Source organism: Vulpes vulpes, chromosome 13, assembly GCF_048418805.1.
Source record: "Vulpes vulpes isolate BD-2025 chromosome 13, VulVul3, whole genome shotgun sequence".
Taxonomy (NCBI): Eukaryota; Metazoa; Chordata; class Mammalia; order Carnivora; family Canidae; genus Vulpes; species Vulpes vulpes.
The window spans coordinates 17952923-17971150 of NC_132792.1; the positions used below are offsets into that span (position 1 = coordinate 17952923).

Sequence of the window (18228 nt, forward strand, 5' to 3'; positions counted from 1 at the left end):
ACATTGAAGGGGAGCAGAATTTGTCACATCACAGTGTGCCTCATTGGTATAAGGATTATTTTAGTTTGATTATTTAAGAAACTGCAGACACAGAAGCAGCCCTGGAAAGCAAAAACTAAGTTTTATAAGAGACCTTTACATTTATAAGGGAAATCTCCATTTGTACTCATTGTACCAGGAAAGAGATTACTCTAAATCTCTAGAAACTTACTTATGAAGAGGGAGAGACTGGGGTCTGCATAACAACCTCACCCTTGTTTGCTGTCCCTTTCCTGGTAACCTCCCAAAACAGACCCCCCACCCCCAACACCTTTTTTTTTTTTTTTTTTTTTTTTTGGTCTTTAGCAGAAGATAATGGTTAGAGTGAGGGCTTCAGTGATGCCTGGGTGGCTCAGTGTTTGAGCATCTCCCTTCAGCTCAAGGTGTGATCAGGGATCCTGGGATCGAGTCCCACATCGGGCTCCCTGTGATGTGAGGAGCCTGCTTCGCCCTCTGCCTATGTCTTTGCTTCTCTCTGTCTCTCATGAATAAATAAATAAAATCTTAAAAAAAAATAAAGTGATGGCTTCAGCCACTACCCAGTTTTCCTGGGTATCTCCCATGTGTACAGGAGATATGTGTGTTATTAAACTCTTGATTGTTTGTCTTCTGTTAATCTTTTTTTTTTAAGGGTTGTTATAACCAAGAATCCAGAGGGGTAGAGGGAAAATTATTTTTCATCCCCACAATGTTGTCAAATGTTACATTTTTACCAAATTAACTGGTAAAAATAATATTTTACTCTTATTTTAATTTTCATTTCCTTTAAAACTAATGGAGCATCTTTTCATAATATTTGCCCATTTGCATTTCATCTCAATGCAGCTACCAATTTCTATATTCTACTCAGTGTTCTAATGGGTTGCATGTCTTCTCTTCAGTGTGCAGAAATTCTTCATATATTGGATACCACATCCTTCCCTATTATATGGAATGCAGATATTTTCCCCCAGAGCGGCAGACACTGTTGGTTGGCTACCAAAGAGTCTTTCCTGACTCCCTTGTCCATTTTATTTCTCCTGCTATAAAGGCTAAAAAGACATATTTGCTTGCTCAGCCTCCTTTGCAACCAGGGATGGGCACATTAACCACTTTGGGCCAATATGATCAAGAGGCCACAAGCCTATGGAAAGGTAGGTGGGAAGCTAGACAAGTTTGGGTCTTTGGGACCATTCACCTCTAATCTTTTGTTGAGCAAACAATTGCCTAAATGTCCCAATGTTTTACACTACCGTGTCAGTCAAATTTCCTGTTCCTTGTAGCAAGTGCAATGCATCCCAATTAAATTAATGTACCATTAATATACCATTCAGGCACAACTCTAATTTTGTCTGTGCATCTTTAATGGTCCTTTTAAAAAAAAAGACTTATTTATTCTCTTGAGAGAGAGAGGGAGTACAAGCAGGGGGAAAGGCAGAGGGAAAAGGAGAAGCAGACTCCTCACTGAGCAGGAAGCCCAACGCTGGGCTTGGTCCCAGGACCCTGGAATCATGACTCGAGCCAAAGGTAGACACCTAACTATCATGCACCTCTAATGATCAATTTTTAACCACAGGTTTTGTCCAAATGTGACAATTTGGCTCACAGATATTCATGCCAGAGGCATCAAGTCTGAAAGCCTGGAGTCTTTCATATTTCTAACTTATTTTGCACCTTATCCTTAGTCTTCAACACTGAGTGCATGACAAGAATTCAATACATTTTTTTGTGGATGTTAACGTCCACCCTTTTAATAAAAAAGGGTTAGTCTAGGCGAAGGGAATATGGTTCATTCACCCAGGCCTTCCTACAGCTCTTTTGTAGCTTTACTGGCACAAAATACCACTCTGTAAGATTTTTCTTTTGAATGAGAAAATCATCCCAACTGCATTCAATTAGAAGGGGTTTTATTCCCTATTGTTTGGGAGACTATTTCTTTTTATTTTTCTTTTTTCTTTTAAAGGAGAAGCATTTTTTTATTTTTTAAAGATTTTATTTATTTATTCATGAGAGACACAGAGAGAGAGAGAGGCAGAGACACGGGCAGAGGGAGAAGCAGGCTCCACACAGGGAGCCGAATGTGGGACTTGATCCCGAGTCTCCAGGATCACGCTCGGGGCTGAAAGTGGCACTAAACTGCTGAGCCACTGGGGCTGCCCTGGGAGACTATTTCTTGAAGAGTTTATTATACTTTGAATATTCAAAAATTGCCATAGCTTTTCTCCTATTTTAAATCTTTCTCTCCAAGTCAGAGCTCAACCCTTCTTTCACTTCTCTGCTGCCTTTTTTCTCATTACAAAGGTTGACTCTTAGCTCATATGTAAATAGTTTATAACTTGTTCCAGCAATATTGCAGATGAAAAAACTTGAAACCCCTCCAGCAAAAAAAAGCCTATTAATGCTGCTTAAAATAAAATAAACATTATTATCATTAAGAACTGCATGCATAAATACCAGGAATGAAGAAGAAACAAAAAACCAGAGAAGCAAGCATGTGCACAGAGACCGCCCTTGGGGAGGATAAGGCAAAAGGTTCAAGTTTGCTGCCAAGTTTGTATTTTATAGCCCACACAAAGCAAGGAAATGTGAACTTAGGTCTATGATAGGTGGGGGTAGGGTGGAAAACTAAATGTTCTTTAAAGCTGAGGAACTTGAAGGGCTGCACTGTGAATCAGCTAGAAAAAAAAAAAAAACAAAACTAGCAGGTGGATGACCAAGATGTTTCCAATTTAGCTATGAGAGGAGTAGGAAATGTCTCTGCTAAGAAATATTACCCAGAAGCTGGTTTTCATACAATCCAGGGATCAGAGTTATTCACACTGCCTGTCAGGAGCAAACAAAACTCCAAAGTCAAATGTCTAAGGTCGATTTCAATTGATTATATATGAAAAAGCTTAGCAGGAGCAGGCACAGATATTCTCTGGAGGAATACAGCCCAAAACTGGCTCAAAATATCCCCCAAGATAAAATTTCAAATAATACAAACTCAAATATACACCAAAAAGAAATCACAAAATATGTATCAAAACAAGATAGCATAAGAACTATCAGCAGGAAAAAAAAAGGCTCAGAATCACATACAATGCAGATATTGAAATGATCAGATTAAAAAAATAAACTTTATTTAAAACATTGAAAGAAAAAATACTTTTGAAGTGTCACAAAAGCAGAAAGACTATAGAAATGCCCAGAAGGTTTGAAAAGGAACCAAATAGAACTTCTAGCTGTGCAAAATATAATCATCAAAATCAGAAATACAACAGATAGTTGAAACAACCTATGAAACATAGCTAAACACAAAATACACTAGAAACTAAATTTGAAGAAATTACACAGAATAGGCCTGGAAATACAAGCAGAAATACATCAAAAAAGTTACGAGACATGAAAGTAAAAAAAGTACATCTGAGTTTCATAAAAACATAATTAAGATGATAGGAGGGAGACAATACTAAAGAGGTAATAACTAAGAAAACTGCAAATTTAATGAGAAACATTCAAACTCATGAAGTCATAAATTTTCCAAAATGGCAGATTAACAACATCAAAACCCCTCACCAAAGCATACTGTAGCAAAACTTCAGATCACCAAAGACAAAGGGATCTTGAAGATCTTCCCTTTTATTAGTTTGGGAAGTTGTTTGACTGCTTTAATTGAGGCCAATATTAAATTTTTAAGTAAGACAAAAGGCTTATTATTCTCTTATATTAAAATCTGAGCTGATAACTGGTTCAGTGTAGTAGAGTAGCTTTACCAAGTAAGACAATGTGGAAGCTTAGCTTCTTCATTTTATTACTCTGCTATTTTCTAGAACACTGCTTACCAAAGTGAGCCACTACCACATGTTCCCAGAGTAGCCTTTTAGAGAGGTAAGAATGGATAAGGAAGATATTTTGTTTACATTTAAGAATAACGTTGAGGTTGACTGAATATACCTTTTTTCTCACTTGCCAAAACTTGGTCATAGGTCATACCTACTGTACATATGCTAAGAAGTCAAGTCCCTAGCTGAATGGCTATGTGTTTAGCTAAAACTCAGGGAATTCTACTTTGAAAAAGAAGGAGTGGCAATGATTATGGGGGTTACAACCAACAATCTCAGTAGCAACCATTAAAACTATCTTTTGATAATATGGGAAATAAAAGCATTAAAAGACGAACAAAAATTGAAAATTTACTACCAATGGTCCCTCATTAAAGAAACATCGTGGGGTGCCTGGGTGGTGCAGTCAGTTAAGCATTTGATTTTTGGTTTTGGCTCAGGTCATGATCTCAGGGTTGTGAGAGCAAGTCTTGTGGAGGACTCTGCTCACTGGGGATTCTGCCTGAGATTCTCTCTCTTCTTCTCCCTTTGTCCTTCCCTCTGTTGCTTTGCACTCACTCTCTCTCTCTAAAATAAAATCTTAAAAAAAAGAAGGAACATTCAAAGGTTGTATTCCAGGAGATATAAAAAGATACCAGAAGATATTGTGAGCAAAGAAATAGAAAGTATGGAAGCAAGTCTTAACACACGTTATTTATACAAGTACTAATAAAATGTCTAGTTTGTGATGCTAAAAAAAAAAAAAAGTACCAAAATACTGGATAGCAACACCACATAATTTTAAAATGGATGATTTAAGAGAAAAAAAATTCCAAGAACATCGTATCGGTTGAAGTAAGGGTGAAAATCTTGATTCTTTTTAGACTTTATCAAGCTACATATGCTTGTTAAAATCTCTTGGTTAACTACCAAAAGAACAGCTACAGAGAGTATGATTTCCAAATTAGTGGAGGGGAGAAAAAGGAATAACAACAAAAAGCTAAAAAGTGTAAATAAGTAGATAAAATCTCAAACAACCAAGAGAGCCACATATATCATGTGGGACAAATAGAAAGCAAAAACTAAAGTGACAGATACAGGAATACTTGCCCAAAGAGGTTAATTATCACAAACAATTGAATGAATGAACTAAACTCTAAAAGAATTGCAAAACCAGATTGAAAACAAAATCTACCCATATACTATTTAAACAGAACACATCTCAAACATAAAAACACGGAAAGGCTAAAACCAAAAGGATAAAGAAAATGGGCATTAAGGAGAGCACATGATGTGATGTGCACTGGATGTTACAGGCAACTGATGAGTCTTTGAACTCTACATCTGAAACTAACGATGTACTATATGTTGGCTAATTGAAATTAAATTTTAAATATATATATGGCACATATTTGTATATATGTATATATGCCAGGAAAATAATCCAAAAGAGCAATGTTGATATTGCAAGTCACTAGCAAGATGACTGTTCTCAATTTTTTGTATGTTGTAGCACAATCTTAGGATATACAATGCAAAATTACAAATATAACAGATTGAAACTGAAGTAGAAGATTTTAAACATCTATCTCAGCAATTTAAAGATAAAGAATTGATGCAGATAAAGAAATTTCTAACAAAACAATTTTTATAGTTTGATTTACTGGATATTTATATTTAGAATTCTGAACTCCACAATCAGAAAACATACATTCTTCTAAAGCATACACAGAACATCTGTAAAACTTGACTAAAGGCCACAGAACAAATGTCAAAGAATCAACAAATGTCCAGATATTGGTACTACACAGACTATCTTCCATAAAAAAGTGCAGTAAAATTAATACAAGAAAAAAATGTAAAAATTGCACATATAATGGGAAATTTAAGAAGACACTTCTAAGTAAACCATGGCTAGAAGAAGGTATAAAGAAAAACAACAAATGATAGCTCACAGAAATATCAATTTTAACTACACTGGCATTAAAATTTCTGTATAATAAAAAGTCTCATGAACAACAAGCAAGCCATAGATTAGGAAATGATATTTTCAAACCATATCATTAATAGAGGATTAGTGTCCAGAATGCATAAAACCACTTAGAAACCAATAGGCAAAAAATCTGCACAACAAAAAACCAGAAAAGTTTATAAACAGATATTTATATAGAAAGGAATCCAAATGACTCAGAGGCAAATGAAAAACTGCTCCATCTTACTAGTACAAAGGGAAAGTCTTATTTAAAATAACAACCACAAGGGCACCTGGTGGCTCAGTCAGTTAAGCATTCAACTCTTGATTTTAGCTCAGGTCATGATCTCAGGGTCTTGAGATCAAGCCCCAAGTTGGGTCCTGTCTGCTTAAGAATCCCTCTCTTTCCCTCTGCCCCTCCCCACTCATTCTCTTTCTCTCTCTCTCAAGAAAAATAAATAAATGAATAAAATAAAATAACAACCACAGAGGATTTTACAGTCATCAGACAAGCGAAAGCTCTTGAATTTGGCAACATCACAGTGCTGGTGAGATGCAGGGAAACCAGACCTCATCTAGAGTTTGAGGGAAAGGATATTGGGACAACCATCTAGAAAGGCAATTAGCAGTTTCTACATGAAACTGAAGGTAAACCCCTCCTTTTTCTCCAACAAATCCGATCCTAAGTGTATGAGCACTCAACTCATGGGCCAACAAGCTGTAGTTCATATAATGGAACAATATGCATTACCCTTGATAAAGTTCCAATACATACATTTTTTAAAAAAAAGATATATTTATTTATTTGAGAGAAAGAGAGAGCATGCATGAGCACAGAGGGGAGAGGCAGAGTAAGAGGGAGAGGGAGAAATGATATTAAGGAGATTCCAAGCTGAGTGCAAGTCCCACACAGAGCTTCATCTCACAACTCCGAGGTCATGACCTGAGCAGAAACCAAGAGTCAGATGCTTAATTGACTGTACCACCCAGGTGATCCTCAAAGACATACTTTTGGGTTAAAAAAAAAGCAAGCTGGGATCCCTGGGTGGCGCAGCGGTTTGGCGCCTGCCTTTGGCCCAGGGCGTGATCCTGGAGACCCGGGATCGAATCCCACGTCGGGCTCCCGGTGCATGGAGCCTGCTTCTCCCTCTGCCTATGTCTCTGCCTCTCTCTCTCTCTGTGACTATCATAAATAAATAAAAAAATTTAAAAAAAAAAAAAAAGCAAGCTATACACAGCTGAAAATAAATCTGTGTTTCCAATTCCAAGATTAAACTAAAGACAGACTCTTACATTTGATGGAAGTTTCATAATGCACAGAATACTTCTGTGCATATTATCATGTGTATTCCTCAGAATGTCAGAGAGGTGGGTGCTATTTTACATATGAGGAAATGGAGGTTCACAGTGGCTCAGAGACTTGCCTAGTCTTAAAATTTAAATTTAATGCTTTTACCATCACTCCACATTTGCTTTTTTGGGATAAAGAGTCTTCTGTTAAAAAAAAAAAAAAGAAAGGAAAAAAGAAAAGGATTTGAGTTCTACATCTGCACTTGAACAAATGTTCTATGTGCCAAAGGTAAAGGAGGAGAAGCTATTGGGATGTATTTCAGATACATTCAGCAGGTTCTTTTCCTTTTTGTTCAGTTCAGGAAATGTGGTACACAGATAAAAATTTTAGTGGAGGGGGGCCAACCTGGAGTGAACCTTCATGCTGCCTGTGTGATCTACTGCATGCATGTTGGTGGGGTCCGCCTGCCTCCCATGAGTCAATGTGCAAGGGCTGGTGAGACATCAGAATATTCCTCCAGTAAGGTCTGGATTTTTTTTATTTGCTTGTGCTTCTTCTCCCTGTTTTCTCTCTCTGCCTTGATCCATTTGCCATTTCTTAACCACAAACCAACTATATACTACCTTAAGGAAATACCCATAGCCCCAGGTTAGCAGGTCAGACAGCAAAGGAGCACTTGAACACATTAAATAGAAAGATTCATCAAGGTAAATTCAAAGACCCAGGTCATAAAATTACATATATTTTACATTTCACACAAAAAAAATGTTTTTTTTTTTTGTCTCTCTACCTCCTACCTTCTTCCTCCTCCTCTCTCACCACCACCCCCCCCCCCAACCAGCCAATCTCCCTATTTCTTCTTTTTTGCAGGGAGTTAACATCAGCAGTGGAGAACTTCATGTTCAGATGGGGTATTTTTCCTGGAGAATTCAAAATCCTTCCTTCACCTATCAATTTTAACACATATGAGGCAAAGGGAGGGATACACAAATCTTAAAGGTACAACTAGAGGGCCGATGTTTGAAACATTCACATTGAAAATAAACCACAGGATATTAAAGGAAAGGTTTGAAATATGTAACAATTTGAAAGATAGTTTGGTACAGAGGTTAAAGAGAATCATATATAGGAGTCTTAAAGACCTGGATTTGAAGAGAAGCTGTGTTCTTTAGGCAAGTTTCTTAACATCTCTGTGCTTCAGTTTGCTCATAGGATTAAGTACGTGTTTAGCATAGTGGCAAGCACATTTAAGACACACAACAAGTGATAGCTATTATATTATTAGAGAACACTTAAATACGAACTAGGCAAGACTTACTGGTGGGCCTGCTGGTCCAAGAGTCCCTGTATTGATTTCAGAACAGGAACAGGAATGTGGTAGCTCTGGACAGGTCTCCTCATCCCTCTGAAGAGAAAAAAAAAAAAACATAGCATAACTGTTAACAAGACAATCTATACAAATGGCTTTATGAGTTCAAAGAAAAACACTTTGATTTAAGACACTTTAAAAAACCTTTTAAAGTCAATATTGGTGTGGAAAGGCAAAGAATACCCTCTCCTGCCCACAGAATATTCTCCTTAAAGAAAAATGAATGAGTGTCTCATGAGTCATTGATAATCATCCTTACCAAAGGATGTTGATAAAATGACCTTGGGGATGTAAGAAAGGAAGGCAGAGTGGGTGTAAAAAAAGATCCCAGTTACTATTCCATTCAGTTTAAGTAAGAGTACTCTATGAACTTAAGGTTTTCCAAACAGAAACTTTCTGTTTTCTATTTCAAAGGATTAAAAAAAAACCCATATTGGAATAGTCAATCAGAATAACTGCAGCTAACTAAAACACACAAAACAAACTAAAAACAGTGCTTAAACACATCATCAATTCCCTGCAACAACTTTAATTATGACTCACATTTGAGTCATTTTGTGGTTGAACATAAGGAAACACCACAGCATCGATCTAAAAAGCTTTGGGATTGGAGCTCATTTTTCTTCTCTTCAACAACTTTTTCAGCACATGACGTTACAAGATATATTATGAATGTCAGGCTGAACATCTCTGCATGAGTTACTGGGGTATGAAGACAGAGCACCTGCTAATAGCTATCGAACCATTTGTGAATATCCTATTTGAAGTATCAGCCAAAATGAAGTCTGCACCGGAAAAAGAAACTGCAGAAATAGGGCTCACTAGTCCCACTGGACAGAGAGAAAATAAGCTTCATTATTTAAGACTTGGGGACAGGGGGTTGGAGGTGGGGCGGAAGTAAAGCTGGACCTGATAGAGCACGGATGACAATTATGTGATCAAGCAGAAAATAAACACAGTCTCTGAAATGTTCACAACAGAAACTCAAAAAAAAAAAAAAAAAAGCTGAGCAGAGGGCCTCTCTATACTGTATATACTTCCCTCTAAATGTTGGACAATAGTCAAAGCTTTCAGCTCATTACAGGAACCCCCCTGCTAACACTTCTGGCCTGATATCTGGGCAGCTAGAGTGGAATACAAACTTAGGTATCCTGAAAGAGCCCCCCAAATAAGGCTAATATCAGGCCTACTGTGACCAGAGGCTAAATAATGGCTTTGCCATTGCTGCCAACTCTATCTCCACCCATGTCTTCCTACCATGGAATTGGCATGTCTTCAGTGATAGAAATAAAAAGAAGAGCTCTCATCAAACCTGGGTTGTTCCTCAGAAAAGTGGTGATCACATTTTACTTGATACAGGATAGGCTTCTGAGTATTTCTGCTTCCAATTTCCAATCCATCTGTGCTTAAGCCTAATATCACAGTGTCTCTGATTTAATTCACCAGAGTTTACTTGAAAATTAGATGTGATGAAGGAAAAGTAAGTTACAGTTAACTCTGAGCAACATGGGCTTGACCCACACTGGTCCATTATATCTGGACTTTTTTCCCCAGTAAATGCAGTACAGTACTATGTTTATTTTTCTCTTCCTTCTGATTTTCTTAATCTTCTTTCCTCTAGACTGCTGTAAGAATTCACTATATAATACATATTACATACAAAATACATGTTAATCAACTGTTTATTTTATCAGCAAGGCTTCCAGTCAACAGTAGGCTAGTAGTAGTTAAGTTTTGGGGGAGTCAAAAGACATACACAGATTTTTGACCGAGTGGGAGAGGGGGCTGGTGCCCCTGTTGTTCAAGGGCCAACTGTATTTCCTTCTGAAACACAGTCATCACGAATTCAATGCCTGCCATAGATGTTGTGATCTGGTGTAAATTTAAAAAGGCAAATCTCTTAGACTTTATAAAGGCTGCTCCATGCCCATCTTCAAGTTCAATTATTAAGACATAAGTACTGTCCAACCGTAATAGGGTCATCCATTTCAGCTCACTGTCCCTAAGGATCCTAAGATAGGAATCTGTTTTTATTTTTATTTTAAGATTTTATTTATTTATTCATGAAAGACACAGAGAGGCAGAGACACAGGCAGAGTGAGAAGCAGGCTCCATGCAGGGAGTCCGATGTGGGACTTGATCCTGGGACTCCAGGATCACGCCCTCGGAAGAAGGCAGGTACTAAACCACTGAGCTACCCAGGGATCCTGAGGACTCTGTTTATATATATACAGGTATAGCCCTGTCAATTATACTTGGTATTCATAATGACAGCTTAGCAAACTTCCAGAAGTACCATGAACATTTTAAAAACTCAAGAGAAATAGCAATATTTGGTACCCATTGGACTTCATATGAAAAACTAGCTCAAGGTAGTTCATAGTCATAACATTAGATATTAAGATACTGTTTTGATGATGTCATTTACTTGCAGATCTGGGGTTCTGGCAGTTGCTATGATGGAAGGTAAGTACCATGGGAAAAGTCAATGTGGAAAAAGAAGTGAGGGTGGCAACATCCAATCAAAATCCAGGGTATGAAAAATTGTGCATAGGCCCATCCATCCCATTAGTACATAATTGTGGTTATTTAAGAATAAAATAAAAATACCATTTTTTCTCTCAAATCATGTGTATTATTTTTTCATATGGTTGGTTACATTAGTTTTTAGAGCATAAACATTTAAAATTTCTGAGCCTAATGAATTCATATATGGAATTGTCCAGCATTTCTTTTGCCTGAAGGGTATCATGAAAAAATTATTGCAACACCAAAGGTTTTCTGAACCAGGAAGTTTGAGAACATCTGGACTCTGTAAATGGCAGCCCCTGGAGCTGTGCAGCCCCCACCATGTATGTCAGTATGTCCTGCTGGTGTCAGACATGCCTCCTTCTTAGCCTCTTCTGATTTTCATTATCATCACAATGAAATAGCTTGTTCTGAGTTTTATGAAATAGCATTTCATTTTCAAAGAAAATTAAATACAACTTTAGAACATTTCAATAAAGAACAGAGCAACTAATAAAAGAATTCTTACCAGGCCTGGAAGTTCACAGCATTTGTCTCTATTGGCCCACGATGTGGAACAAATAATATCAAACATTTGTAACTGGAACTGCAAGTTAAAAGAAAATTGTCACTCAATAAAAAGGAGATGCGCTATGTCTATAATTATGATTACATATTCGCTATCACATAATAGAACATGGATACATTTGCAATATAACCTGACAGTAAATAAAGTCATTCTAACAACATCAAACTAACTTTGTTCCTCAAAGATACAGTGATTTAAGATTTTGTCTATAGTTAATCCAAGCAGCCTCCAAACTCTCTCATTTATTACAACTTTCCCTCTCATCTCTGCCTAAAGAACTTAGCACCCCTGCTAAAACTCGGCCTGTACTGCCCTCACGGTTACTACAAGCGCCTCTGTAGTCTCACAACACTCCATATATCTGCCCCATAGCATGCCTCCCACCATAGTGTGATTATTTACATTAGCTCCTCTTTAGACTGTGAGCTCTTCAAAGGAACAGAGAATCACTTATTCATTTTCGTGTCCCCATATGTGGTGGGTAGTAGATATTCACGAAGACTTGTTGAATGAATTCTGGCTTCCAACCCATATGCATACATTCCACAAATTTTTTCTTTAATGGGTATTGCAAGCCAGATACTACATCAACCTTTAGAATATGAAAATGAACAAAACCAAAATCCTGCCCTCAGAGATCTTTACCAGGGGCGAGAGGTAAGCCCATGAATACTGTTTATAACATTGTCATGACAGGGTCATGACAAATTCACAGATTGTACTCTGAGAATCTGTGATGAGTGTATTTTTATTGGAGCCATTGATCATGCCATAAATACTTACTCTTGTTCTACTCATGTATGTCGGCAAAACTCAGTGTACATTTTGAAACAAACAGAAACATCATTAGAATGTTATTAAGGGCTAACAACTCACTTCATGTCCCAACCATTTGTAATATTATATTTCTTCCAATATTATTTTCAAGTATTACAAGTATCACCAAATGCAGAGCTGGGGGAAGGATGCAATCTTTTCACTTTAAATCTATAACCTTCCTTCAGCAAGTGTGTTTTCACCAAGTGCTAAAAACTCTCTTGGTGCCTTATTTTCTCCCAAAGAATACTATTCATCCCTGTCAGGGGTCCTGAAAATGAGAATGCCCAAGTGCATAGTACTCCTGAAAGAGCTACTAACAATGCATGCAGCATCACAGAAGAGTCTGCTCTGACAGTAAAGAGAATAAAATCAGGCTTTCTCTTGTAGTACATAAGAACTGTGCTTTGTTGCAAATATCCTTTCCCAAGTGAGTTATGCAAGATTTATAAAATAAAGCTTAAATTTTGAAAGCAGATTCATGAATCAAGGCATCAGTTTTTTGTTTGTTTCTATATACAACTCTTGAGTTGTCTGAAGAAATATGTGCATGGTTCATGCCCTTTTCTTCTCTATTAAAAAAAAAATCCCAATGGGTAGGATATCTAGTCTGTGGAGGGCAATCATACAAAATAATGATCATTTAAGAATTTGGTTTTTAAGGTTTTCAGACCAAGAAAAAATGTTTTTTTTTTAATTAAAACATTTTTAAGGAATGCAGATGTTGATTTTTATGAACAATAGCAACAAAAATATTTCAAGGGCCATAGGGGTTAAAAGGCTATGGAGCTAGACTGCTTGGGCATCAGCCTCTAATCCTCCATTCACAAACTAAGTCATTTTGAAGAAATTATGCAATGTGTTGAAGTACAAGTTTTCTTCATCTGCAAAGTTAGTATAATAATAGTAGCTCTTTAGTAATAGCCATTCATTGGTGTAATAGTAGCTATAATAGTAAAATGAGTTATTTAGACAAATATGTGTAACAGTGCCTAGAATATAGTTATAGTAAATAATAAATGTTATTTAATCTTTAAAAGACTTTATTTATTTGAGAGAGAGAGTGAGCAGGGGTGGAAAAGAGGGAGAGGGACAAGCCGACTTTATGACTTTTTGCTGAGTGTAGACCCCAGCACGGGGCTCAATTTCACGACCCTGAGATCATGACCTGACCCAAAGTCAAGAGTCAGATGCTTAATCAACTGAGCCACCCAGGCGCCCCTAAATATTATTTTAATGGAGCATGTACAGCTCTTTCATTATTGAATTCATTAAGGTGCAGAAGAATATAATACAAAGGCCAAAAGAGTAGAATCTAAATGGAAGTGCTATGTATTGAGGGCAGAAATATAACAGTAGTTTGTTTCCACAATAATCATAACTGTTTAATTCTTTGGTTGAGAAAAATCTAAGCAAAAATGACAATAATAGCAGTGGGCATTTGTTGATAACCTACAATGTGTGAGGCACTATCTAAAGGACTTTGGCTGTGTCATGCAATTCTCAGATGACCACTGTGAGGTATAATAATAGTAATACCAACCCCATGCTGCAGACTGGGACCTGGGAAGAAAAAGCCTAAGAAATGTAAGCACATGTTGAAAGTCGTGTTCTGGCTTGGGATTTGAATAGCACATTTCATTTCCTTGTGGTTCATTTTGCAGTGAAAGGATCTTTGGTCTGTTTAAAATGCAGATACTCCAGCCTAATTAACATTACAATGCCATTTGTCTGGGGGCATTTATTAAATGGGCCCCATTATGACAGTATTAGATAGATTCAGTTCAATGTGTAAGTCATTCATCCATTAAAAAATTCCCCGTTTCTGAATAGAGCCCTCAGTGTAAAGACATTTTACTGAATGGAAAGATATATGTATAGGAAAAGACTTTCACTAGCTCCAGTAAGGAGCAGGCTTTCTTGAAGTTTTTCAAATAAACATTCACCACCTAATCACCTGTAACAGTTTAGTGTCAACATACAGATCTCTGGCTAAACTTCTGTCCTATTGAATTAATGGGATCCTTATGAGTTTGTTTTATTTATTCAAAGGCTTGAATGCCTACTAAGTGCTGAATGAAACCAATACTATCATTTGAAGAATCCTTGTGGGCTTTTCATCTCCCAGTTTGATGCAGTCAACAGCCTTTTGTGTGTGGTTGTGAGTACAACAAATTTATTCATAATTGTTTTGGATTTGTAATAGCTTAGATTCCTTAGGCTTATTTAGAGACTTCTTTTCCAGGGCACATTTCTGAAGATTGATTAAAAAAACTTTCTGGCTTTTATTCTAAACGTAAGACATACATATTTGTAGAAATCATGTAGGAAATGGTACAGACATGGTATGTTAAAAGATCTTATATTTGAATACCTGAAAATGCGAGACAATGTGGTTCCAAATGAATCAGACTTCCAGCAACTAATGCAAGAGTCAGCCTTTTTTCACTTTTTGTAACTTCTTTCCTTTGTAACTAACTGGACATTATAAAAAATTTATGTGCGAAAAAGAGAGAAGGGGGTGCATAAGCTCCTACTTTAACTTTTTATAATACCTTCCAAGGGAATGCTTAGCCAATTACAAAGGCTCATTTTTCATTATTGGACATTTTGGTCTGGGTGGAAGACAAAAGGCAAGTCATTTGGGGTCAAATGTTAGCATGAAAATAAGATTAAAATATTTCTCATCAGTTGGGTCACTGTGATCTGTGAATGGGAATAAAAATGTAGCCTGGCTCAACTTTCCACTCATTACCACATTTTATCCTCTGATTTTTCTCCAGCATAGTATAGCTTAGTTTGTAACTTGAAGTCAAACTGTACCCGAAATCATACAAATATTTACAGAGATTTACATTGCACAGGCACACTGGAGAAAGAGCACCGAGGACATCGGCCATCTTCTGCTTTAATTTGGTGTTTAACTTTTACTGACACCATCTCAAAGCTAAGATTTATTAAGCACTTACCCTTTTCTAGCCATTGAGCAAGGCGTTTTTACTTGCTTTCAGTCAATTTATTGAAATTAAGGGAGACTCATTCAACAAGGAGATAAAAATAAACAGCCGCTGTACCTCTTGGTAGTCACTAAAATATTTAGGTGTAGGCATACTTTGTGGGGGAACATTTTGATTGCATATACTTTCAAGGTCAGAGTTTAAAAAATGGTGAGTCTTTGAACATGTCAGTGAACAGACAGGGCATAGGCACAGACCAAACTCCCTCCTCTGCTTTAAGTCCCTTAATGATCCGCCTGACCCCATGGAAGAGAGCTTAGCATGGTAGGCAGGAAACTTTGTGCAAGTCAGATATAGTCTCATATCTTACTTTCCTCACTGTTTAAAAAGGGATCCCCCCAACTTCTTCAAGTCTCAGCTTTTGAATCTATAAAATGGGGATAATATAAATACCTCTTCCCATGGCTATTGGAAGATTAAATAAGATAATCTCAGAAAAGCACACACTGTCTGGTCCATAGTAGGCATGCAATAAATATTAGCTACAATTATCATTTTAAGAGTTCATATGTAATTCATATGAAAGCATAACCATTTTTCTTATAATTTAAAAACTCTTGTTTCCACAGCATCATTGACTAATCTACTGTTGATTCTGACATCAAAGCTTTCACTCAGTAAGTTATGTTATAAAAAAAACTCTATAACATAACTTGTATTTGTCTTTATTTACATAGCAGAGAACTAAACCAAAGTCAATTGGATAATCATATAAGTGTTAGATTTGAAAAGGGGGAAGAAGGATACTAAGAACATGGTCACACACCAGAAGCTCAAAATATTTTTAGGATCATCTCTGGCAGCATTATAATTTCATCAGGTATCAGAAAAGGTAGAAGAAACCTCTTAGGAGAGAGAGGAACAGAAAGTAGAAGCACAGTCATTAAGTTTCTTCTCACATGTGTTCTGACAGCTGAGTCAAGCCAACTTATTAGCTTACTCCTCACTAGGGATTTTTCGCTGTCTATAAAATCTTGCATCACTGCACGCAAGTTGTTTTTATTACAATTGCGAGCAATTTCAATATAGTTACTTTATCCCTAAATCCATCAATCTCTCCTCAACTCAACTTTGGTTTAAAAAGAATTTATTTTCTTTAAGGACTGAATATTTAGAGGTTTTCCATCATCTGGCATTTTGTGAACCTTTGCTAAATTTGTCAGGGAATGTTAACCTATAAATTACTAATCTTTCTTATATGATCCTGGAATAATCCAAAACTTGCATTTACATATTCCCTTTTGCTGGGTATCGGATTCCAGATGTAAATTAAGATTATGTTACCAATTTGTGACTTCTAAATTGAAAACTGAAGACGGAAGCCTCTCTCCTGCTTTGCACTGGAATAATTAAGTCATAGCCCAAAAGAGCAAGTGAGTTTCCGATCACATTCTTGAGATCTAATCTAATATTATCCATTTCAACGTAATCAAATTCTTCAAAAAGTGGGCAGACTGAAAATCTATTTAGTAATCCTTTGTAGACTTCTAGATTCTAACAAAACCCACATCTTTTTTCTTAGTGGCTTTACAAAGAACTCTTTAATTATTGACTTCTATAAATTCCCCTTTGTCTGCTACTGGCTGGAAGTTACCACAGAGGGTGCTCTGTTTAATTGCTTTTCTTTCATGCCCCAAAGTAAAGATTTATTACTGGTAGACTTAAAGCCTACAGGCATTTTTGCTTTCAGAAATAAATCCCATGATATTTAATTGGTCATATATTTGGAGTACAATTATTACATAGAATATAATTTGAAATATGATTCTTATGATAATTATAAAACTGTAATTGTAACACACAAATTTTAACTAGGAAAAGGTAGGATATACATAACTTGTCTATTATCACTGCCACATATGGAATACAATATATACAAACAACATTTTAAGAAAGACACAATAAACTTCAAATAGATGACATTCTATTTAATTTCTATCATGTGTTACTTGAGAACCAACGCTGTTCATCTGAATTTATTAGATACTGTGAGGTAGGGTAGAAGGAGTTGTAAATGAAGACCATAATATGGTTTCTATTTTAAGGGATTTATACTTTGGCTAGAGAGGGAAAATGTAGATATATGGAAAAGTGAGAAAATAATAGATGGCTACAAATAATCAAGTGTTAAATAAGCATTAGAGGTTTAGAAAAGGTGAGATGGAGAAGGCAACATTGACATCCTTCAATAAGAGCTGCTCTTCATTGAATGCCATTAAATGTCAGGGATTTTATATGCATTATTTCTAAAATTAAAAAAAATAATATTATTCAGTGATTTGGGCCCAGAATCTCAAATATCTAGAATTGTTTGTATTTCTTAAATTGGAGTCTATTCATTCACTCACGCAAGCACCCATCTATATAAATCCACTTATCCCTACAAGATATCCCTAGTTTGCTAATTATGGAGCCTTGTAAATTCTGGAGTATGTGATCATGAAAGTCTCTTCTATGAAGCAGAAGATGGTGTGTTTCTTAATCAGCATGAAATACAAAACATTAAGAGTTGACAACTCCTCAATATAATGTAAACATTCTTTTATTATGGTGAAAAATTTATATTTATATTTAGCCAGCTGAACTCAATTTAATAATCCTAATTTTGCTGGCAACATTCAAAGCATCATAGTCAGGAGCCAAACATATGCATATGCCTTCTCTCCCCTGGGCCTGACAAAAGAGCTGACCTTGGCCATGACAATGTCACTGAGCTTCTTCACAGCCTGTTTGATTTGGTGCTGTATGGCTTTGACATCTACAATGAACACATGTATGTTGTTGTCTTCTGGTTTCCTCATGGCTGACTTGGTGGTCAGAGGGAACTTGATGATGGCATAGTGGT

The 18228-nt window shown here is 36.5% G+C and overlaps 1 protein-coding gene across 3 annotated transcripts in view; it reads right to left on the reverse strand.

Annotated features, from left to right (window-relative positions):
- The window catches only part of COL14A1 (collagen type XIV alpha 1 chain), a 216832-nt gene that overhangs the window by 58251 nt on the left and 140353 nt on the right, over positions 1 to 18228 (reverse strand). For all 3 annotated transcript variants that reach the window (XM_072734006.1, XM_025993393.2, XM_072734007.1), the window contains 2 exons: positions 11491 to 11568; positions 8403 to 8489 (listed from right to left, as the gene is read on the reverse strand). In XM_072734006.1, the coding sequence (XP_072590107.1) occupies positions 8403 to 8489; positions 11491 to 11568 (165 nt within the window). The remainder of the gene's footprint in view (positions 1 to 8402; positions 8490 to 11490; positions 11569 to 18228) is intronic.